The 16,287-nt window shown below is 43.1% G+C and overlaps 1 protein-coding gene across 2 annotated transcripts in view; it reads left to right on the top strand.

Moving 5' to 3' along the window:
* LOC130595284 (RING finger and SPRY domain-containing protein 1-like) overlaps positions 1–13,414 on the top strand; it is a 62,487-nt gene extending 49,073 nt beyond the window's left edge. For both annotated transcript variants that reach the window (XM_057401880.1, XM_057401881.1), the window contains exons 12-16: positions 1,470–1,581; positions 2,567–2,669; positions 4,156–4,308; positions 11,565–11,669; positions 12,677–13,414. In XM_057401880.1, coding sequence (XP_057257863.1) covers positions 1,470–1,581; positions 2,567–2,669; positions 4,156–4,308; positions 11,565–11,669; positions 12,677–12,773 — 570 coding nt within the window. In that variant the 3' untranslated portion in view covers positions 12,774–13,414. The remainder of the gene's footprint in view (positions 1–1,469; positions 1,582–2,566; positions 2,670–4,155; positions 4,309–11,564; positions 11,670–12,676) is intronic.
* The last annotated feature ends 2,873 nt before the right edge of the window (positions 13,415–16,287 follow it).

Genomic DNA, 16,287 nt, shown 5'->3' on the forward strand with positions numbered 1-16,287 from the left:
GAATTATATTTATATATTTAATGTAGAGATAAGCAGTTAAAACTGCTTATTTCTGATTGTTATAGGAAAAAGTCATTCTATAGCTGGGTCAAATGCAGAAGCTAATATGAAGATAGGCTAAATACATCCATGTGAGTAAATGTTGATGGTGGGGGGTATGACAGAAATATATCAAGGACATGAAACAAACGCCAGTGGCAAGAAAACCAAGGAATGGGAGAGTAGCTTTTCTTACCATTTAACTTCAGTCTTCCTTGTGAGTTCAGTCATCTTGCTTTATCTCTCCTAATTATTCATGTCATTAGCATTGTCCTCTACTGGTGTATGACATCTACATCACATCCACAGTCCAGTCCTGCATTTCTAGAAGGTTCTTACTTATCTGCCCTGAGCACAGGCATTGTAGATGTTGAGTGTAATGGAAACTGAAATAAAAGGCTGTGTGTCTGCCTTTAAACTGCTAAGAGGCTTACAAGAATTTTCACACTTACTGGTGAGGAGCTTGGTGTAGATGCATTTTTCTGTCTGTGCTTCCTGTACAAGGTATGAAAACAGGAAGTGTCACATCTGAGCAGGAGGATTTTTCTGTTGCTACAGCTGGTTCGCTAAATGCTGCTGTTGTTCAAGCTCATTGGGTGTGTACCTGAAATACATGGTATTATCTTCTGGGCATGTTGCAAACACAGTCATCAGAGTAGCCATATGCTCCTTATTTACAGCATGTGTAACAAAAAGACTATTCTTAAATGTGACATTAAACACCCATTAACTGGGCTTAGCTTTAATTTGAGAACTTGGAGGCTTGTGTAATCAGATGCGCTGTCTAATATTTGCACTTCAGAAAAATCATTCTTAGCACAAGCTTTTTGGGTTGCATGTTTGGGCTCTCCTACATGACAGATTCTTCTCCCACTCTGAAACTTTTAGTTTTGCATTTGTCTTGGACCTTGGCACTGTCACTTGATAACCTCTTTGCAAGCTGATGGAGGCTGGCACTGAAAGGGCTTCAATATGCAATAAATCCGGTGAAGGGACATTGGGTTTGCTCTCTTTGTACGTTCTCGTGGCACTGGGATATCTTGTGGGGGAAGGTACTACAGGTCTGGTAATGGGACTTCAAGATAAGAGGGTAGTTACAGTTCTGTTTAACTTTTTAAGATGCAAAAAAATTAACCTAGCTATTTGGGTACTAGCCTTCTGATTTCTAAATATTTTAATAGACAGGGTTGATTTGAGCTCACTGAGAATGAAAAACACTTAGGAGACAATATCCCTTTCTTTCCCCCTCCTTATCCCAACAGATTCCTTTTGATGTGAAATGAAACTTAAGACTAGTTGGAAAGAATTGTCTATGTAGGTGGGAGAACCCTTCTTGCTCTGGATGAGTAGTGTAGCTGAATAAAAATACACTTGAGCCCTTCTGTGTGAGGACTGCCTGCAGACTGAAATGCTTTACTCTTTTTCTAAAGGAAGGTTATGGCATTGGGGATGATGAATATTCCTGTGCCTACGATGGCTGCCGGCAGCTGATTTGGTATAATGCCAGAAGTAAACCACATTCCCATCCCTGTTGGAAAGAAGGTATTCAGTCCATCTTCTGCTGTTGATCTGGATTTCTGCACAGGACACTCTTGCAGGTGTCTAGAAATCATTTTGTTAGTAGGTGGGAACAGAGCAGTTACTGCCTAATCTCAATGATACCAAAAGTTTAATAATTATTGTGCCTTTACTAGTATTTGCAGTGGTTTAAATGTACAAAGTGGGCACCATGCTTTTGCTCCAGTCTGTTTAAAAAGAATCTTTTGGTTAAATGCTTTTTCTTTTAACGAGCAGAGTACAAATTATAGCCCCAACTAACATTGCTGGACATTCAATCATAAAGCTTCTGCCCAGATGTTTGCAATCCTACAAAACGGGGTTGAAATCTTCCTTCTGGGTTGAAAGAGTTATTTTAGAGAATGGAAAAAAAAACCCAAACAACCAAACCCTGATCTCTGAATTAGAGTTGTTTTTTTTAAGGAGGCATCGCGCTGTCTTGCTTACTTTAAATTCTTGGATAACTACTTGGACAGCAAAGTTCTGTTTTTGATCTCAGCTTTGAAATCTTGGTAGGAGTCTGTGCATGCCATGCTTGTGTGAACTGTGCTGCTTTCTCTTCTATTAAAAACTTCTCCCAAGGATGGCTAAATTAAAACGCCTCTTAAATAGCACAAGCATGTTAGAAACAGATTTAAGCAAATATGTGTTCTGAGAATAGCTCCAACAGGTGTAAACAGCCAGGGAGAGACAGAGTGCAGTTTTTTTCTGGCTTTGGCAAATACTCTGCAATCCTTCTACAATTGTGCAGTATTAGTGCTCTGGCAGACTAAAATATTTTAATATTTTACTATTTTCTCCTGTTTTCTTCTTTCTATCTTTTTCTATCAGTGTTTCTTCCCTTATGCTTTTGCAAACGATTCCTTTTAAGTGAGACAACTCATATTGAGATATGTGTTACTTAAAACAATAACTGTTTCAGCTGTTGACATTTAATGACTGAAATCTTTATCTTTGTTTTGCATATAAGGAGACATAATAGGATTTCTACTAGACTTGCAGGAAAAGCAAATGATTTTCTATTTAAATGGAAACCAGCTTCCTGCTGAGAAGCAAGTATTTTCATCTTCTATGTAAGTATGTGCTCACTTAGAAGGACAGTGACCTGCACAATAATTATTTTAATTGTATGAAGTGTTTCCCATTTGAGATGTACATTCATATTTGCTTACTTGAAGCCATCATTAAGCAGGTTTCCCAACTGAAAGTTGCTTAGAAATCAGTGAGATCATTTTACAGGTGGATTTCAGGGTCTAAAATAAATACTTTGAACTTTCCAAAGTAGATTTAACTCGATGTTTTCTACTGTCAAATGAGCACAGCACTGAAATAGAATGAGGTTGTAGCAAAGATGAACATATTTCTAGTAGTGCTTGAGGAATTTTTTTATCGGGGGGGGGGGGGGGAGGCAAAGCAAGGCACCTTAGTCCTGCAAGTGCTGAAGAATGTTTACTTACTGCTGCTCACTGAGGCCAGTTCCTGCAGTAGCATATTGAGTATTCATGGGAAGGTGTCTCGGTATCATTATAGAAAGGTGTTAGGCTTATTTTGACAGCTCTGTTAAAATTAACACATGGCCAACTCCTCTGACGCTCATGGAGGAATTCAGCTTTTTAGTTCTGAGAAGATAAGCTGGTGTGATACTTGAGAAAGAAGCTTCTTGTGTAGCTTAACTAACCATTACGGTACTATGTAAAGTAATAATACTGAGCTAATAATTTCATTCATGTTTTCTCCTTAAAATTAAGTTCAAGATGCAAGCAAAGAGTAGTTCAGTTTAAAGAGTTGCAGAATATCTTGTATATTCAACTTATAGTTCTTCATGTGGACTATGTCACTTATATACTCAACAGATTCTGTTACTTGGTTAGAACTTAAGGTATTACTCAACTCTGGCCCTTTCAGTAAATAAAACTGAAAGAGGCAATAGTTGTGGTGTTTTTTACAAGGTGGCTGTGAAGAAGACAGCTGTCCTGAGGTAATCCTGCAAGGGCATGAAGGAGCAGATGGTTGTTGTGCTCAGACCTGGATTCATCCCACACAAGTGTATGAGCATTGCAAGCTCTCCAGGTTCCTGCCTGCTCAAATAAAGCAGAGGGGAGCAGTGGATGTGGAGGTGTCCCTTGCAGCTGGTATTGCTCCACACAGCTCTGCTAAACAGCAGCTGTTTGGAAGAAAAATACTTTTTTCCAGTGCTGGAGGAGATATCTGAGGTGATCAGTGTAAAGAGGAACAGGCTGTAGACTGTTCAGATGAATGTATCTGCTTTTAGTGTGTGACTAATCCTAACTGTAGAGTACGCAGCCCTTATTGGCTGACTCAGAGTAAATTCAGCTAAACTCTGTTAGTAAATTCAAAAGCTGAGAACTAAATAAGGTGAACATGTGCATCTGAAACTGGGTGTGTTAGAGGCTTTTCTTGCAATTAGCTGTAGAACTTCCTATTGAAGGAACTTGTCTCTTTGTTTCAGGGTATATTTTTGTCTGCTAATAATAGTAATGTCTGGAAATCTCTCCTATAGTTTAAGTCATTCTAAAATGTCTGTTCCTCATATTGCAGATCTGGCTTTTTTGCTGCAGCTAGTTTCATGTCCTATCAACAATGTGAGTTCAACTTTGGGGCAAAACCTTTCAAATACCCACCATCAATGAAATTTAGTACTTTTAATGATTATGCCTTTCTGACAGCAGAAGAGAAGATCATTTTGCCCAGGTAATCCTCCTGTCTAGATGCCGTGTGTAGCAAAGTCTTTATGTTGTACGTAGCAACATTAACAGGGTCACACCTCCAAAGGTCTCCTTTAGAAAAGACTCCAGTGCAACTTAATGAGTAGGTGTTCTGGGTTCAGCTGTAACAGTATTTTTTCTCCTTCTTAGTAGCTGGTGCAGTGACATGTTTTTGACTTTAGTCTGAGAACAGTGCTGATAACACACCGATGTTTTTAGTTGTTACTAAGTAATGCTTGCCCCGATCAAGGACCTTTGAGTTTCAAGCTCTGCCAGGGAGGAGGAGCACAAGAAGTTGTGAGGAAGCAGAGACAGGACACATGACCAAAAGTAGCAAAACTGGGTATTCCATCCCACAGCAAGTCATGCCCAGTATAGAAACAGGGGGGAGTCACCTGAAAGGCCCAGATTGCTGCTCGGGTCAGTCTGAGTATCAGTCAGCAGGTGATGAGCAATTCTATTGGGCATCACTTGTGTTTAATGTTTTCCTTTTCCCCTTTTAGTTTTATTTTCTCTCCCCTTATTATTTCCCCTTGTCAATATTATTATTGGTAGTAGTAGTAGTAGTTTTGTATTATAACTTAGTTACTGGAATGTTCTTATCTCAACCTATGGGATTTACATTCTTTCAATTGCCCATTCTTCTGGGAGCAGGGGGGTGAAAGAAGGGGGGGAAGTGAGCCTGAGGCTGCGTGGTTCTGTGTTACTAGCTGGGCTTAAACCATGACATCATACTATGCCACACACCCTGCCACTTGTGACTGTCCAGCCTCAGAGGGATGGGGAGGAGAATCGAAAGAATGTAAATACCTGTGGGGATCTTGTGATCACAAGATAACAGCTGTGTCTCCACCAACTAATAAGAAAGAAACACAAGCTTTCTTGGGTGTTGTGGGGTTCTGGAGAATGCACATCCCAAATTACAGTCTGATTGGAAGCCCTCTCTATCACATGACCCAGAAGAAGAATGATTTCAAATGGGGCACTGAGCAATAACAAGCCTTTGAACAAATTAAATGGGAGAGATAGTTCATGCAGTAGATCTGGGATGGACCAGTCCGAAGCGGGCAAGATGTGACAGATGTGCTTTACACCACAGCCAGGGAGAATGGTACTACCTGGAGCCTCTGTCAGAAAGCTCCAGGGGAGAATCGAGGTCGACCCCTTGGCTTTTGGAGTCAGGGATACAGAGGATCCGAGGCCAGCTATACTCCAACTGAAAAAGAGATACTGGCAGCCTATGAAAGGTGTTGGAGCTGCTTCAGAAGTGATTGGCACTGAAGTTGCCCGTGCCGGCCTGGATGTTCAACGGCAGGGTCTCCTGTATGCATTATGCAACCGATGCTACATGGAGTAAGTGGGCTGCACTGTGATTACACATCAAGCTCGAATAGGAAATCCCAGTTGTCCAGGAATTCTGGAAGTCGTCATGGACTGGCCAGAGGGCAGAGATTTTGGAATGTCACCAGAGGAGGAGGTGATGTGTGCTGAAGAGGTCCCACCATATAATAAACTGTCAGAAAGTGAAAAGCAGTGTGCCTTGTTTACTGATGGGTCCTGCTGTATTGTGGGAAAGCATCAGAGATGGAAGGCAGCTGTGTGGAGTCCCCTAGGACAAGCTGCAGGAACTGCTAAAGGAGAGGGTGAATCAAGTCATTCTGCAGAAGTGAAAGCCATCCAGCTGGCCTTGGACATTGCTGAATGAGGAAAATGGCCTGTGCTTTATACTGAGTCATGGATGGTGGCAAATGCCCTGTGGGGGTGGTTGCAACAATGGTAGCAGAGCAACTGGCAACGCAGAGGTAAACCCATCTGGGCTGCTGCACTGTGGCAAGATACTGCTGCCCGGGTGCAGAACCTGGTGGTGAAGGTACACCACGTAGATGCTCATGTACCCAGGAGTCAGGCCACTGAGGAACATCAGAACAACCAACAAGTGGATAAAGCTACTAAGGTAGAAGTGGCTCAGATGGACTTAGATCGGCGACATAAGGGTGAATTATTTTTGGCCTGGTGGCCCATGACACCTCAGGCCTTCAAGGCAGAGATGCAACATATAGATGGGCTCACGATCGAGGGGTGGCCTTAACAATGGATGCTACTTCCCAGGTTATTCATGAGTGTGAAGCGTGCTGCAGTTAAGTAAGCCAAGCTGTTAAAGCCTCTCTGGTATGGAGGACGATGGCTGAAGTACAAAAATGGGTAGGCCTGGCAGATTGCCTATATCACTTTCCCACTGACCCTCCAAGGTAGGCACCATGTGCTTGATATGGTGGAAGCAACCACTGGATGGCTGGAAACATATGCTGTCCCCCACACCTCTTCCCAGAACACTATTCTGGTTCTTGAAAATGAAGTCTTATGACAAAGCAGTACCTCAGAGAGAACTGCGTCAGACAACGGGAGTCATTTCTGGAACAGCGTTATGGACACTTGGGCCAAAGAGCATGGCATTGAGTGGGTATATCACATCCCTTATCATTCACCAGCCTCTGGGAAAATTGAACGGTACAATGGGCTGTTAAAAACTATACTGAGAGCAATGGGTGGTGGGGCTTTCAAACATTGGGATACACATTTACCAAAAGCCACCTGGTTGGTCAACACTAGGGGATCTGCCAACAGGGCTGGCCCAGCCCAATAAGAACTTTAATGTACTGTAGAGGGGGACAGAGTTCCTGTGGTACACATAAAGAATCTGCTGGGAGAGACAGTCGGTTGTTCCTGATTCAGGTAAAGGCAAACCCACTTATGGGATTGCTTTTGTTCAGGGACTCAGGTATTCTTGGTGGGTTATGCGGGATGATGGTTAAATCTGGTGTGTACCTCAAGGGGATTTAATTGAGGGGGGGGGGGAACAGCCAGTGATCTCAGTTATGTGCTTTTGCCTGCTCTATAACACTTCTGTAGCCTACCAGCTAGATGCCCATCTCTACCACTCTGGGCTATGAAAAGAAGTTATGTGCTGTCATGGTCATCATCAGGGAGTAGTCATGGGAAAAGCCAGCAGCAGCGGAACTGTCCTCAGGTCACTGTTGACTGACCCTGACTTTAATCATTACCCCAACAAAGAATAAACTTGGATGAAACCAGACGAGTTTCACCAGTGGTGTCATCAGCAGGCAACAATCCAACACTACACACCATCTCTCCTGCCCTGAAAGACTGTTACAAGAGATGGAGCCTGACATCATGGACTGAATCAATTCAGCGACTTTATAGGGATTGGTCCATGGACTAAAGAATGATATTTCTCTGTTTGTGTGTGGGGGGGTATATATATATATATATATATGAGAGACAAAAAGCCATGGTATATTTGAAAATATGGGATCTGAGCATGATGTGAATGGTAAGGAATAAGGGGTGGATCCTGTCCTGGGTTCAGCTCTAACAGTTATTTTTCTCCTTTTTAGTAGCTGGTGCACTGCTGTGTTTTCAAGTTTAGTCTGAGAAGAATGCCGATAACACACAGATGTTTTTAGTTGTTGTTAAGTAATGCTTACCCCCATCAAGGAGTTTTTAGTCTCATGCTCTGCCAGTGAGGAGGGGCACAAGAAGCCGAGAGGAAGCAGAGACAGGACATCTGACCCAAACTAGCCAAAGGGGTATTCCATCCCACAGCATGTCATGCCCTGTATAAAAATTGGGGGGAGTTACCCCAAAGGGGCAGATAGCTGCTTGGGTTGGGCTGGGTGTCGGTCGGCAGGTGGTGAGCAGTTGCATTGTTTATCACTTGGGTTTATTGTGTTTTGTTTTTCCTTTCCCCTTTTAGTTTTATATTCTCTCCTTTTTGTTATTTCTGTTATCAATATTTTTGGTGGTTGTAATAGTGGTTTTGTATTATACCTTAGTTACTGGACTGTTCTTATCTCCACCTATGGGGTTTACATTCTTTCAGTTCTCCTCCCCATCTTTCTGGGAGCAGAGGGGAGGGTAGAATGGGGCATTGTGCATCTCTTGGGTTTATTGCATTTTGTTTTTCCTTTCCCCTTTTAGTTTTATATTCTCTCCCTTTTGTTATTTCTGTTATCAATATTTTTGGTGGTAGTAATAGTGGTTTTGTATTATACCTTAGTTACTGGACTGTTCTTATCTCCACCTATGGGATTTACATTCTTTCAGTTCTCCTCCATATCCCTCTGGGAGCGGGGGAGAGCGAGCAAGGGGCTGTGTGGTTCTGAATTACCAGCTGTGCCTAAACCATGACATTCCCCATTTCTGAATGACGGTGTTGACAAAGGTTATTCAGATTTGGAAGTACTTTCCCACCTAAACAAAATCAAGCCCGGTAAGAACAATTTTGGGTATATTTTTCCTTAACTTACCAAATTTTTGCTAGGAATGAAAACTAATAACTTTTCTTGTTTGGGTCATTAGTAATGAAATAACTTATGGGAACACAAGCAGCGTACAAAGTTCATAGTGTAATCTGGGATAGAGCATTCCTCAGATTTGCCACTTCGATTAAAGCACAACAGAGGGGTGCTGATGTTTGCGGTTGAAAAATAAAGAAAACTGTTGCACCTAATGAAGTTTAGCTCATCCAGTTCCAAACCCCTGCCACAGGCAAGGGGACCTTCCACTGGACCAACCTGCTTCAAGACCTATTCAACTTGGCCTTGAACACTGCCAGGGGCGTGCATGGGGCAGCCACAACTTCTCTTGGTAACCTGTGCCAAGGCCTCACCCCCCTCACAGGGAAGGGCTTCCTCCTAAGATCTCATTACAGTCTCCCCCCTGGCCGGTTAACGCCATTCCTCCGTGTCATGTCATAGAATCATAGGATAGTTAGGGTTGGATAGGACCTTAAGATCATAAAGTTCCAACCCCCTGCCATGGGCAGGGACACCTCAGACTCAATCATGTTACCCAAGGCTCTGTCCAACCCAGCCTTGAACACTGCCAGGGATGGAGCATTCAGTTTCCTTGGGCAACTCATTACAGTGCTTCACCACCCTTACAGTAAGGAACTTCTTCCATACATCCAACCTAAACTTCCCCTGTTTAAGTTTTAACCCATTACCCCTTGTCCTATCACTACAGCCCCTAATGAAGAGTCCCTAACCGACATCCTTATAGGCCCCATTCAGATACTGGAAGGCTGCTATGAGGTATCCATGCAGCCTTCTCTTCTCCAGGCGGAACAGCCCCAACTTTCTCAGTCTGTCTTCATACGGGAGGTGCTCCAGCCCCTGATCATCCTCGTAGCCCTCCTCTGGACCTGCTCCAACAGTTCCATGTCCTTTTTATGTTGAGGACACCAGGACTGCCCACAATACTCCAAGTGAGGTCTCACAAGAGCAGAGTAGAGGGGCAGGATCACCTCCTTTGACCTGCTGGTCATGCTCCTTTGATGCAGCCCAGGGTATGATTGGCTTTCTGGGCTGTGAGCACACACTGCTGGCTCATGTTAAGTTTCTCGTCATCCAACACCCCCAAGTCCTTCTGTGCAGGGCTGCTCTGAATCTCTTCTCTGCCCAACATGTAGCTGTGCCTGGGGTTGCCCAGACCCAGGTGTAGGACCTTGCACTTGGCATGGTTAAACTTCATAAAGTTGTCATCAGTCTACCTCACAAGCATGTCGAGGTCCCTCTGGATGGCATCCCTTCCCTCCCGCATCTCAACCGAACCACGCAGCTTGGTGTCATTGGCAAACTTGCTGATGGCACACTCAATCTCACTGTCCATGTCACCAACAAAGATGTTGAACAAGACCGGTCCCAACACCGATCCCTGAGGGACACCACTCGTTACTGGTCTCCAGCTGACATTGACCACAACTCTTTGTGTGTGGCCATCCATCCAGTTCTTTATCCACCGAGTGGTCCATTTATCAAACTGATGTCTCTCCAATTAAGAGACAAGGATGTCAATGCAGGACAGTGTTGAATGCTTTGCACAAGTCCAGGTAGATGGCTTCAACTGCTCTACCCCTGTCCATCAGTTCCCTAGCTCCATCATAGAAAGCCACCAAATTGGTCAGGCAGGATTTCCTCTTAGTGAAGCCATGCTGGCTGTCACCAACCACCTTGTTGTTTTTCATGTGCCTTAGCATGCCTTCCAGGAGAATCTGATCCAATATTTTGCCAGGCACAGAGGTGAGACTTACTGGTCTATAGGTCCCTGGGTCATCCGTTTTCCTCTTCTTGAAAATGGGGCTTTTATTTCCCTTTTTCCAGTTGTTGGTAGTTTAGTCACTGAAAGGTGCTCTCAGGTCTCCCTGGAGCCTTCTCCAGGCTGAACAAGCCCAGCTCTCAGCCTTTCTTCACAGTAGAGGTGCTGATGATCAGATGTGATCGCTGTCGATATCATTCTGGCACTTTTCTTGCAGTGTTTAAGCATTAGCTGAGAGTTGTTGTTTGACTGTGCTAAAAGATGTGGAGAGAAACTGGGGGAAACTTTTTCTGTTGATGCCTGATGGGAGAAACTTTGCCTCATGTGACAGAGCCTGTTTACTATGTGATAGCACTGAAAGACTCCGTTCAAGGTGGGACACTTGTTCTTTGTTTACCCAAACATCATCCCTGCCTTACGGCCCAAACTGTTTGGAAACTATAAACCAATCCTAAATTAATATATAGCATTGATCTTAAAAGTGATAGGAATAAAAGCAAGGGTCTGACTGGACCCTAGTTATCCATCACAGGACCTAACATGAACTCATGTAGAGTTTTACTGAACTTAATGTGTCCAGCTTTGGGTCGTAGTCTGGGCTAGACACTCACCTTGCCATTGAACAGTTTAGATGTGTAATGTGTTTTCCACATCTGAACTGTCTTATTTCATCAAATGGGGGATTTTTTTACTCAACCCTGGGCTGTTGGTTTTATTTTCATTTTCTATTCTTTTAAACTAAACTGTGTTACAGCATTGTAGGGTTTCTGAATTTTGTTGATGCAAGGGTTTGTGTGGTTTACTTGTGGATTTTTTCACAACTCTTAAAAGTACACAGATACTAAAGAACAATTTATTTGAAGTATTCTGCTGTGGGAGCTAGAAAAATTACAATCTGACACCCTCTTTGACCCTTTCTGACAGACCAGAATAGGGAGTTGAAGACTGTTTTGAACATCTCTGGGTGTGTTAAGCCCTTTTTTGGGGGAAGTTATGATCGATGTTTATCAGCAGTAGTGTTGCGTAGCACAGGCAAGTGTTGCACTGGTCTTGATGCAATCATTGGAATAGGTGTGAATCTATTATTTTGAGTCAGACTAATGGGAGGGATGTCTTCTCCTTCAGACACAGGCGCCTGGCTTTGTTGAAGCAAGTGAGTATCCGAGAGAACTGTTGTACGCTTTGCTGTGATGAGGTAGCAGACACAGAACTTGGGCCATGCGGACACAGGTAAAACCTTAAAAACAACCCAAAACCAAAGAAAAGAGGGAAAATGTGAATTTGACATTCAGCTTACGTGAGATCAGATGCAGTCCCTGCTTATCTTGACTGACTCCCAAGTATAAAGGAAATAACCCCTTCTCTTCCAGATGTAACAGAAGTTAAGCATAGCATTCCCACTGTTCCCTTCACTATAGAACTGAGATTTAATACTTAATTGTGTGTGTCTTGGGTTGGGGAAGTACTACAGCTACATACATATGCTACCCCTGGGCTACTGAGTCTTTATTCCCTGATATCAAAGGTTTATTTAGAACCCTAGAATGGTTTGGGTTAGAAGGGACCTTAAAGCTCATCTAGTTCTAGCCCCCCTGCCATGTGCAGGAATACCTTCCACTAGATCAGTGCTTGTTTAGTACTGGTGCTGTGAAATCCAGATCACATGAAGAGAACAGAAAATTCATTATATGCTCAAACACTCATTAAATGTTTAACAAATGGATTGTCTCAAGTCACAAATTCCTCTAAAAGCTAAAAATAGGACAGCAGTATAATACCATAATAGTGCTTTCCTGCCTTTAAGGAGCCTACTAGGAAATTAATCCAGCTAAATCCAGTTCCTTAGTATTTTTAGAGCACTCATGGAAGCAGTCTTGCCATGGGTTTGGATGCTGGAAAGTTAAAGAGGAGAGAGGTGCCCAGCGTTTGTCCACAAGAAGTGGCAACAGCTCCCCACAGGGCATTGGGACCGCTGTTCTCCAGACCCAGTGTCCAGATGAACAAAGTGTAATCCTGACCAATGGCGCTGAGTCTGTAAAATGCTGACCAGCAGGAGCTCCTCTCAAAGCCTGTGGATCCACAACACCTGACTTGCAATTCCTAATTTCCACGCTGAAAGACTTGGGTGTTCCTAGCAGGGTAACTAAACTGCTTAGTGCTTGGAGTTTTTCTTTCTTGTTTTGTTGAGTTTTTCACACTGTAAATGCAACCTTTAACTGATTTTTCTTCTCCTGCAGTGATCTGTGTATGGAGTGTGCCTTGCAGCTGGAGACCTGCCATTTGTGTCGACAGGAGATACAAACCCGAGTCAGACAGGTCTCTCACATTTCATGACACATGGAGAAATACCAGACTTGTTTTCAGTGAACTACAGCCAATGCTGAAAGGGGAAAGAATCTCCAACCAATCTTCATGCACATAGAACCATAGCCACCGCCAGATTTCATGCTAATCTGTTATCTGTTAATCTTAAAAATGAAATCTTTAATAAACTATTTCAAGTTGCCAGCAATGGAAACTGGTTTCAAGAATAAGGAGAGCTAGTAGTTCAGTGCACTATGGCTGTTGGTTCCTCCAAGCAAGATCATAGGAGACTGTCTCTCTTCTTCCCCTTTCCTTCTTGCCTGTCACAAGTGCTGAAAAAATTTGCAGTGGAAGTACACATACAATGCATTTTAGAAAAGAAGAGCAAATAAGTATCTCCTAAACCAGGGCTGTTTTGTCTTGTGCTTAAGTTTTTGTGAGAAGTCAGTACTAGAAAGAGAATGCCAATGTTTTCCTGTTCAATGTAGCCTCTTGCTGGTCAGAGACTCTATTTTCCAACAGTGGATATTAAACTGCTCAAACACTTAATCCGTACACAGACTGATTTGAAAGGTCAGTGTGGAGACCAGAGAGAAACTCACATGTTTTAATAACCTTGTGATTCCAAAGAATGTTCTGATTTGTCTTTAAATGTTAAAAGATTGGTGGTATTTTCAAGTTTCTGATGCTTTTAACTTCAGTACCCACATTTTTTTTGTGGGGATATAATTTTCAGGAGGTATTCTTAACTAATTATAACATTGGACTGGGATTAATTTCATATTCTGGGTGTTTTTTAAGGTATCATCAAACATCTCTTTTTAATCAGTGTTGGTTTTGAAAGTTTTATTCACTTTGGAAATATTGTGCTATCTTAAAAGATTGGAAGAGAACTTGGGGCCAGTTTATTAAAAAAAAAAAAGTTATTTGGACAGCAAGTTTGGTCTTATTCTGTAACTCTTAAAAATGCATCTTGCTTGCCACATGTCAGCTCTGCTCTGAGAACATCTGGGGCCACACTTCATGTTTTTGGTTAGGGATCATCCACTGGGAATCTCTGCTCCACTTCAGTTACATGCTTGTGACATTTGTATGTGTCATGGTTTAAGCCCAGCCAGTAAGTCAGAACTATGCAGCTTCTTGCTCACTCCCCCACCTTCTGGGGAGAACTGAAAGAATGTAAATCCTACTCTTTCTTTCTACTAACCAAAATAGGAGCAGAGAGGTCTGCACACAGGTCCCAGAATCAAGCTCTTTCACCTGCTGCCTTTGCTAATGCAAGGGTGCTGAATGTCATCCAGAGATACACATTTTTTTTAAAAAAAAAAGTGTTTCTCTTGAACCTCTGGAGTACAATGTGTGAATTAAGACAGTTCTATCCATCATTTTTCTTGTTGACTTTTTTTCCAAATACAGACTGAATCCCAAACTGGAGTGCTGGTTAGCCTTTTTGCTAAAATGAAAGTTCTTTTCTTTCTTGAATGCCTGTTTTGATTAGTCAGACTGCCAAATCTGTGCTGCAGGGACCTCATTTCCTTGCTGACTGTACTTTATGAGGTTTTGCTATAATCCACATTTCCAGTCGGGGCTGAGTCCCTCCCTGCTCGCTGCTGAATGAGCAAATGTGAACACCATCAGTGCCATGCAGATGGTAGAATTTCAGAACCACTTGAAATTAAGTTTTTTCAGTGCTTCCAAATGCAATGATAGGTTTTTATGCCTAAGGCACAAAGATACAAACCATACTTTAGGGAAGAAGTGGGACAGAACCACTCTGAACTGTGCTTTAATAGATTTTAGGAACTTCGGGGCTTTGGTTGGCCTGGCCAGGAATAAGTGAGGTAAAATTTTCAGAAGCACAGAAGTGCCTAGGACTCCACATTCCAATCAACTGCTGTTTGAGATAAAGCATTTAAGGCCCAGGTCCACAATGGCTTCTAGGTGCCTGGTGTCCTCTTGAAATGGAGGTGACTGAAGAGCCTTGCTTGTGTGAACACAGGACTAAGTGCCTGCATTCTTTGTTGGAAAGATGTGAATGCTTTGAAAATTTTGCTGCAGATAATCTTCCATGCAGCTGGTGCTGGGCAGAGAAAGCCAGTGGCGATGGAGGAGGGAGCTGTGTCCCAGAGAACTGTCATGTTTGTTTCACAAAGGGAAAGACTGCACAACTTGGCTGGCTTTCTGCTGAAATCCATGATGGGGGTGTCTTTGTAAAGCTTGATCCTCCACAACTGCTGCCCTGTCCCCCTTGGTCCTTGCACACTCCAAAGGTGCTGGGGAGGAGAGGCAGTGGCTCCACAGGCCCTCAGGAAGGAAAAGAAATTGTAGTGAAGCCATCCATTCAACAATAAAACAAGTCTTGAAAGCTATTTGTTGTTCTTTAATTCTTTGAGATGTCTCTCCAATTAAGAGACAAGGATGTCAATGCGGGACAGTGTCGAATGCTTTGCACAAGTCCAGGCAGATGGCTTCAACTGCTCTACCCCTGTCCATCAGTTCCCTAGCTCCATCATAGAAAGCCACCAAATTGGTCAGGCAGGATTTCCTCTTAGTGAAGCCATGCTGGCTGTCACCAACCACCTTGTTGTTTTTCATGTGCCTTAGCATGCCTTCCAGGAGAATCTGATCCAATATTTTGCCAGGCTCAGAGGTGAGCCTGACTGGTCTGTAGTTCCCTGGGTCATCCATTTTCCCCTTCTTGAAAATGGGGCTTTTATTTCCCTTTTTCCAGTTGTTGGTAACTTCACCTGACTGCCATAATTTTTCAAATATGATGGACAGTGGCTTAGCAAATTCATTAGCCTGCTCTTTCAGGACCCGTGGATGGATTTCATCAAGTCCCACGGACTTGTGCACATTCAGGTTCTTAAGATGGTCTTGAATCAGATCCTCTCCTACAGTGGGCCCAAGGTCTTCATTCTCACAGTCCCTGTGTCTGCCTTCCAAGACATGTGTGGTGTGGTCAGAGCATTTGCCAGTGAAGAGTGAGGCAAAGAAGTCATTGAGAACCTCAGCTTTCTCCAAATCCAGGGTATCCAGGTCTCCTGATACCTTACAGATAGGGCCCATGTTCTCCCTAGTCTGTCTTTTATTCGAAACATACCTATAGAATCCCTTCCTGTTATCTTTTACATCCGTAGCCAAGTTTAATTCTAACTGGTCCTTAGGTTTCCTAACCTGGTCCCTAGCTTCATGGACAGCATCCCTGTAAAATTATTTGCTCTCAGTGTTGTTGTGCTTGATCTCAGAGTTTCCCCATGTCCTACCTTACTTACAGCCAGTGTTTGCTGTTTAATGTTTATCGGCTGGGGGGCCTGGGCTAAGGTTCTTGTTTCACTGTACTTTTAGCAATTACACATTTTTTTTTTTTCTTCAGGGGGGTCAGCCTGTGAAGGAGACATTTCCTTACACCCCCTGCTCCCCCAGAAAGCTATTTACAGCAGCTTTTGAGAGTTCTAAAGGTTCTGGGTGGCCTTTGAATACCTTTGAGGCCTGCCTGCTGCTTGTGCTGGGGATCAGCATGTTGTCAAATATACAGCATGTG

This window comes from Pezoporus wallicus, unplaced genomic scaffold (genome assembly GCF_028554395.1).
Source record: "Pezoporus wallicus isolate ANWC-B61680 ecotype Strahan unplaced genomic scaffold, APGP_CSIRO_Pwel_v1 contig_7524, whole genome shotgun sequence".
In the NCBI taxonomy this organism is placed as follows: Eukaryota; Metazoa; Chordata; class Aves; order Psittaciformes; family Psittacidae; genus Pezoporus; species Pezoporus wallicus.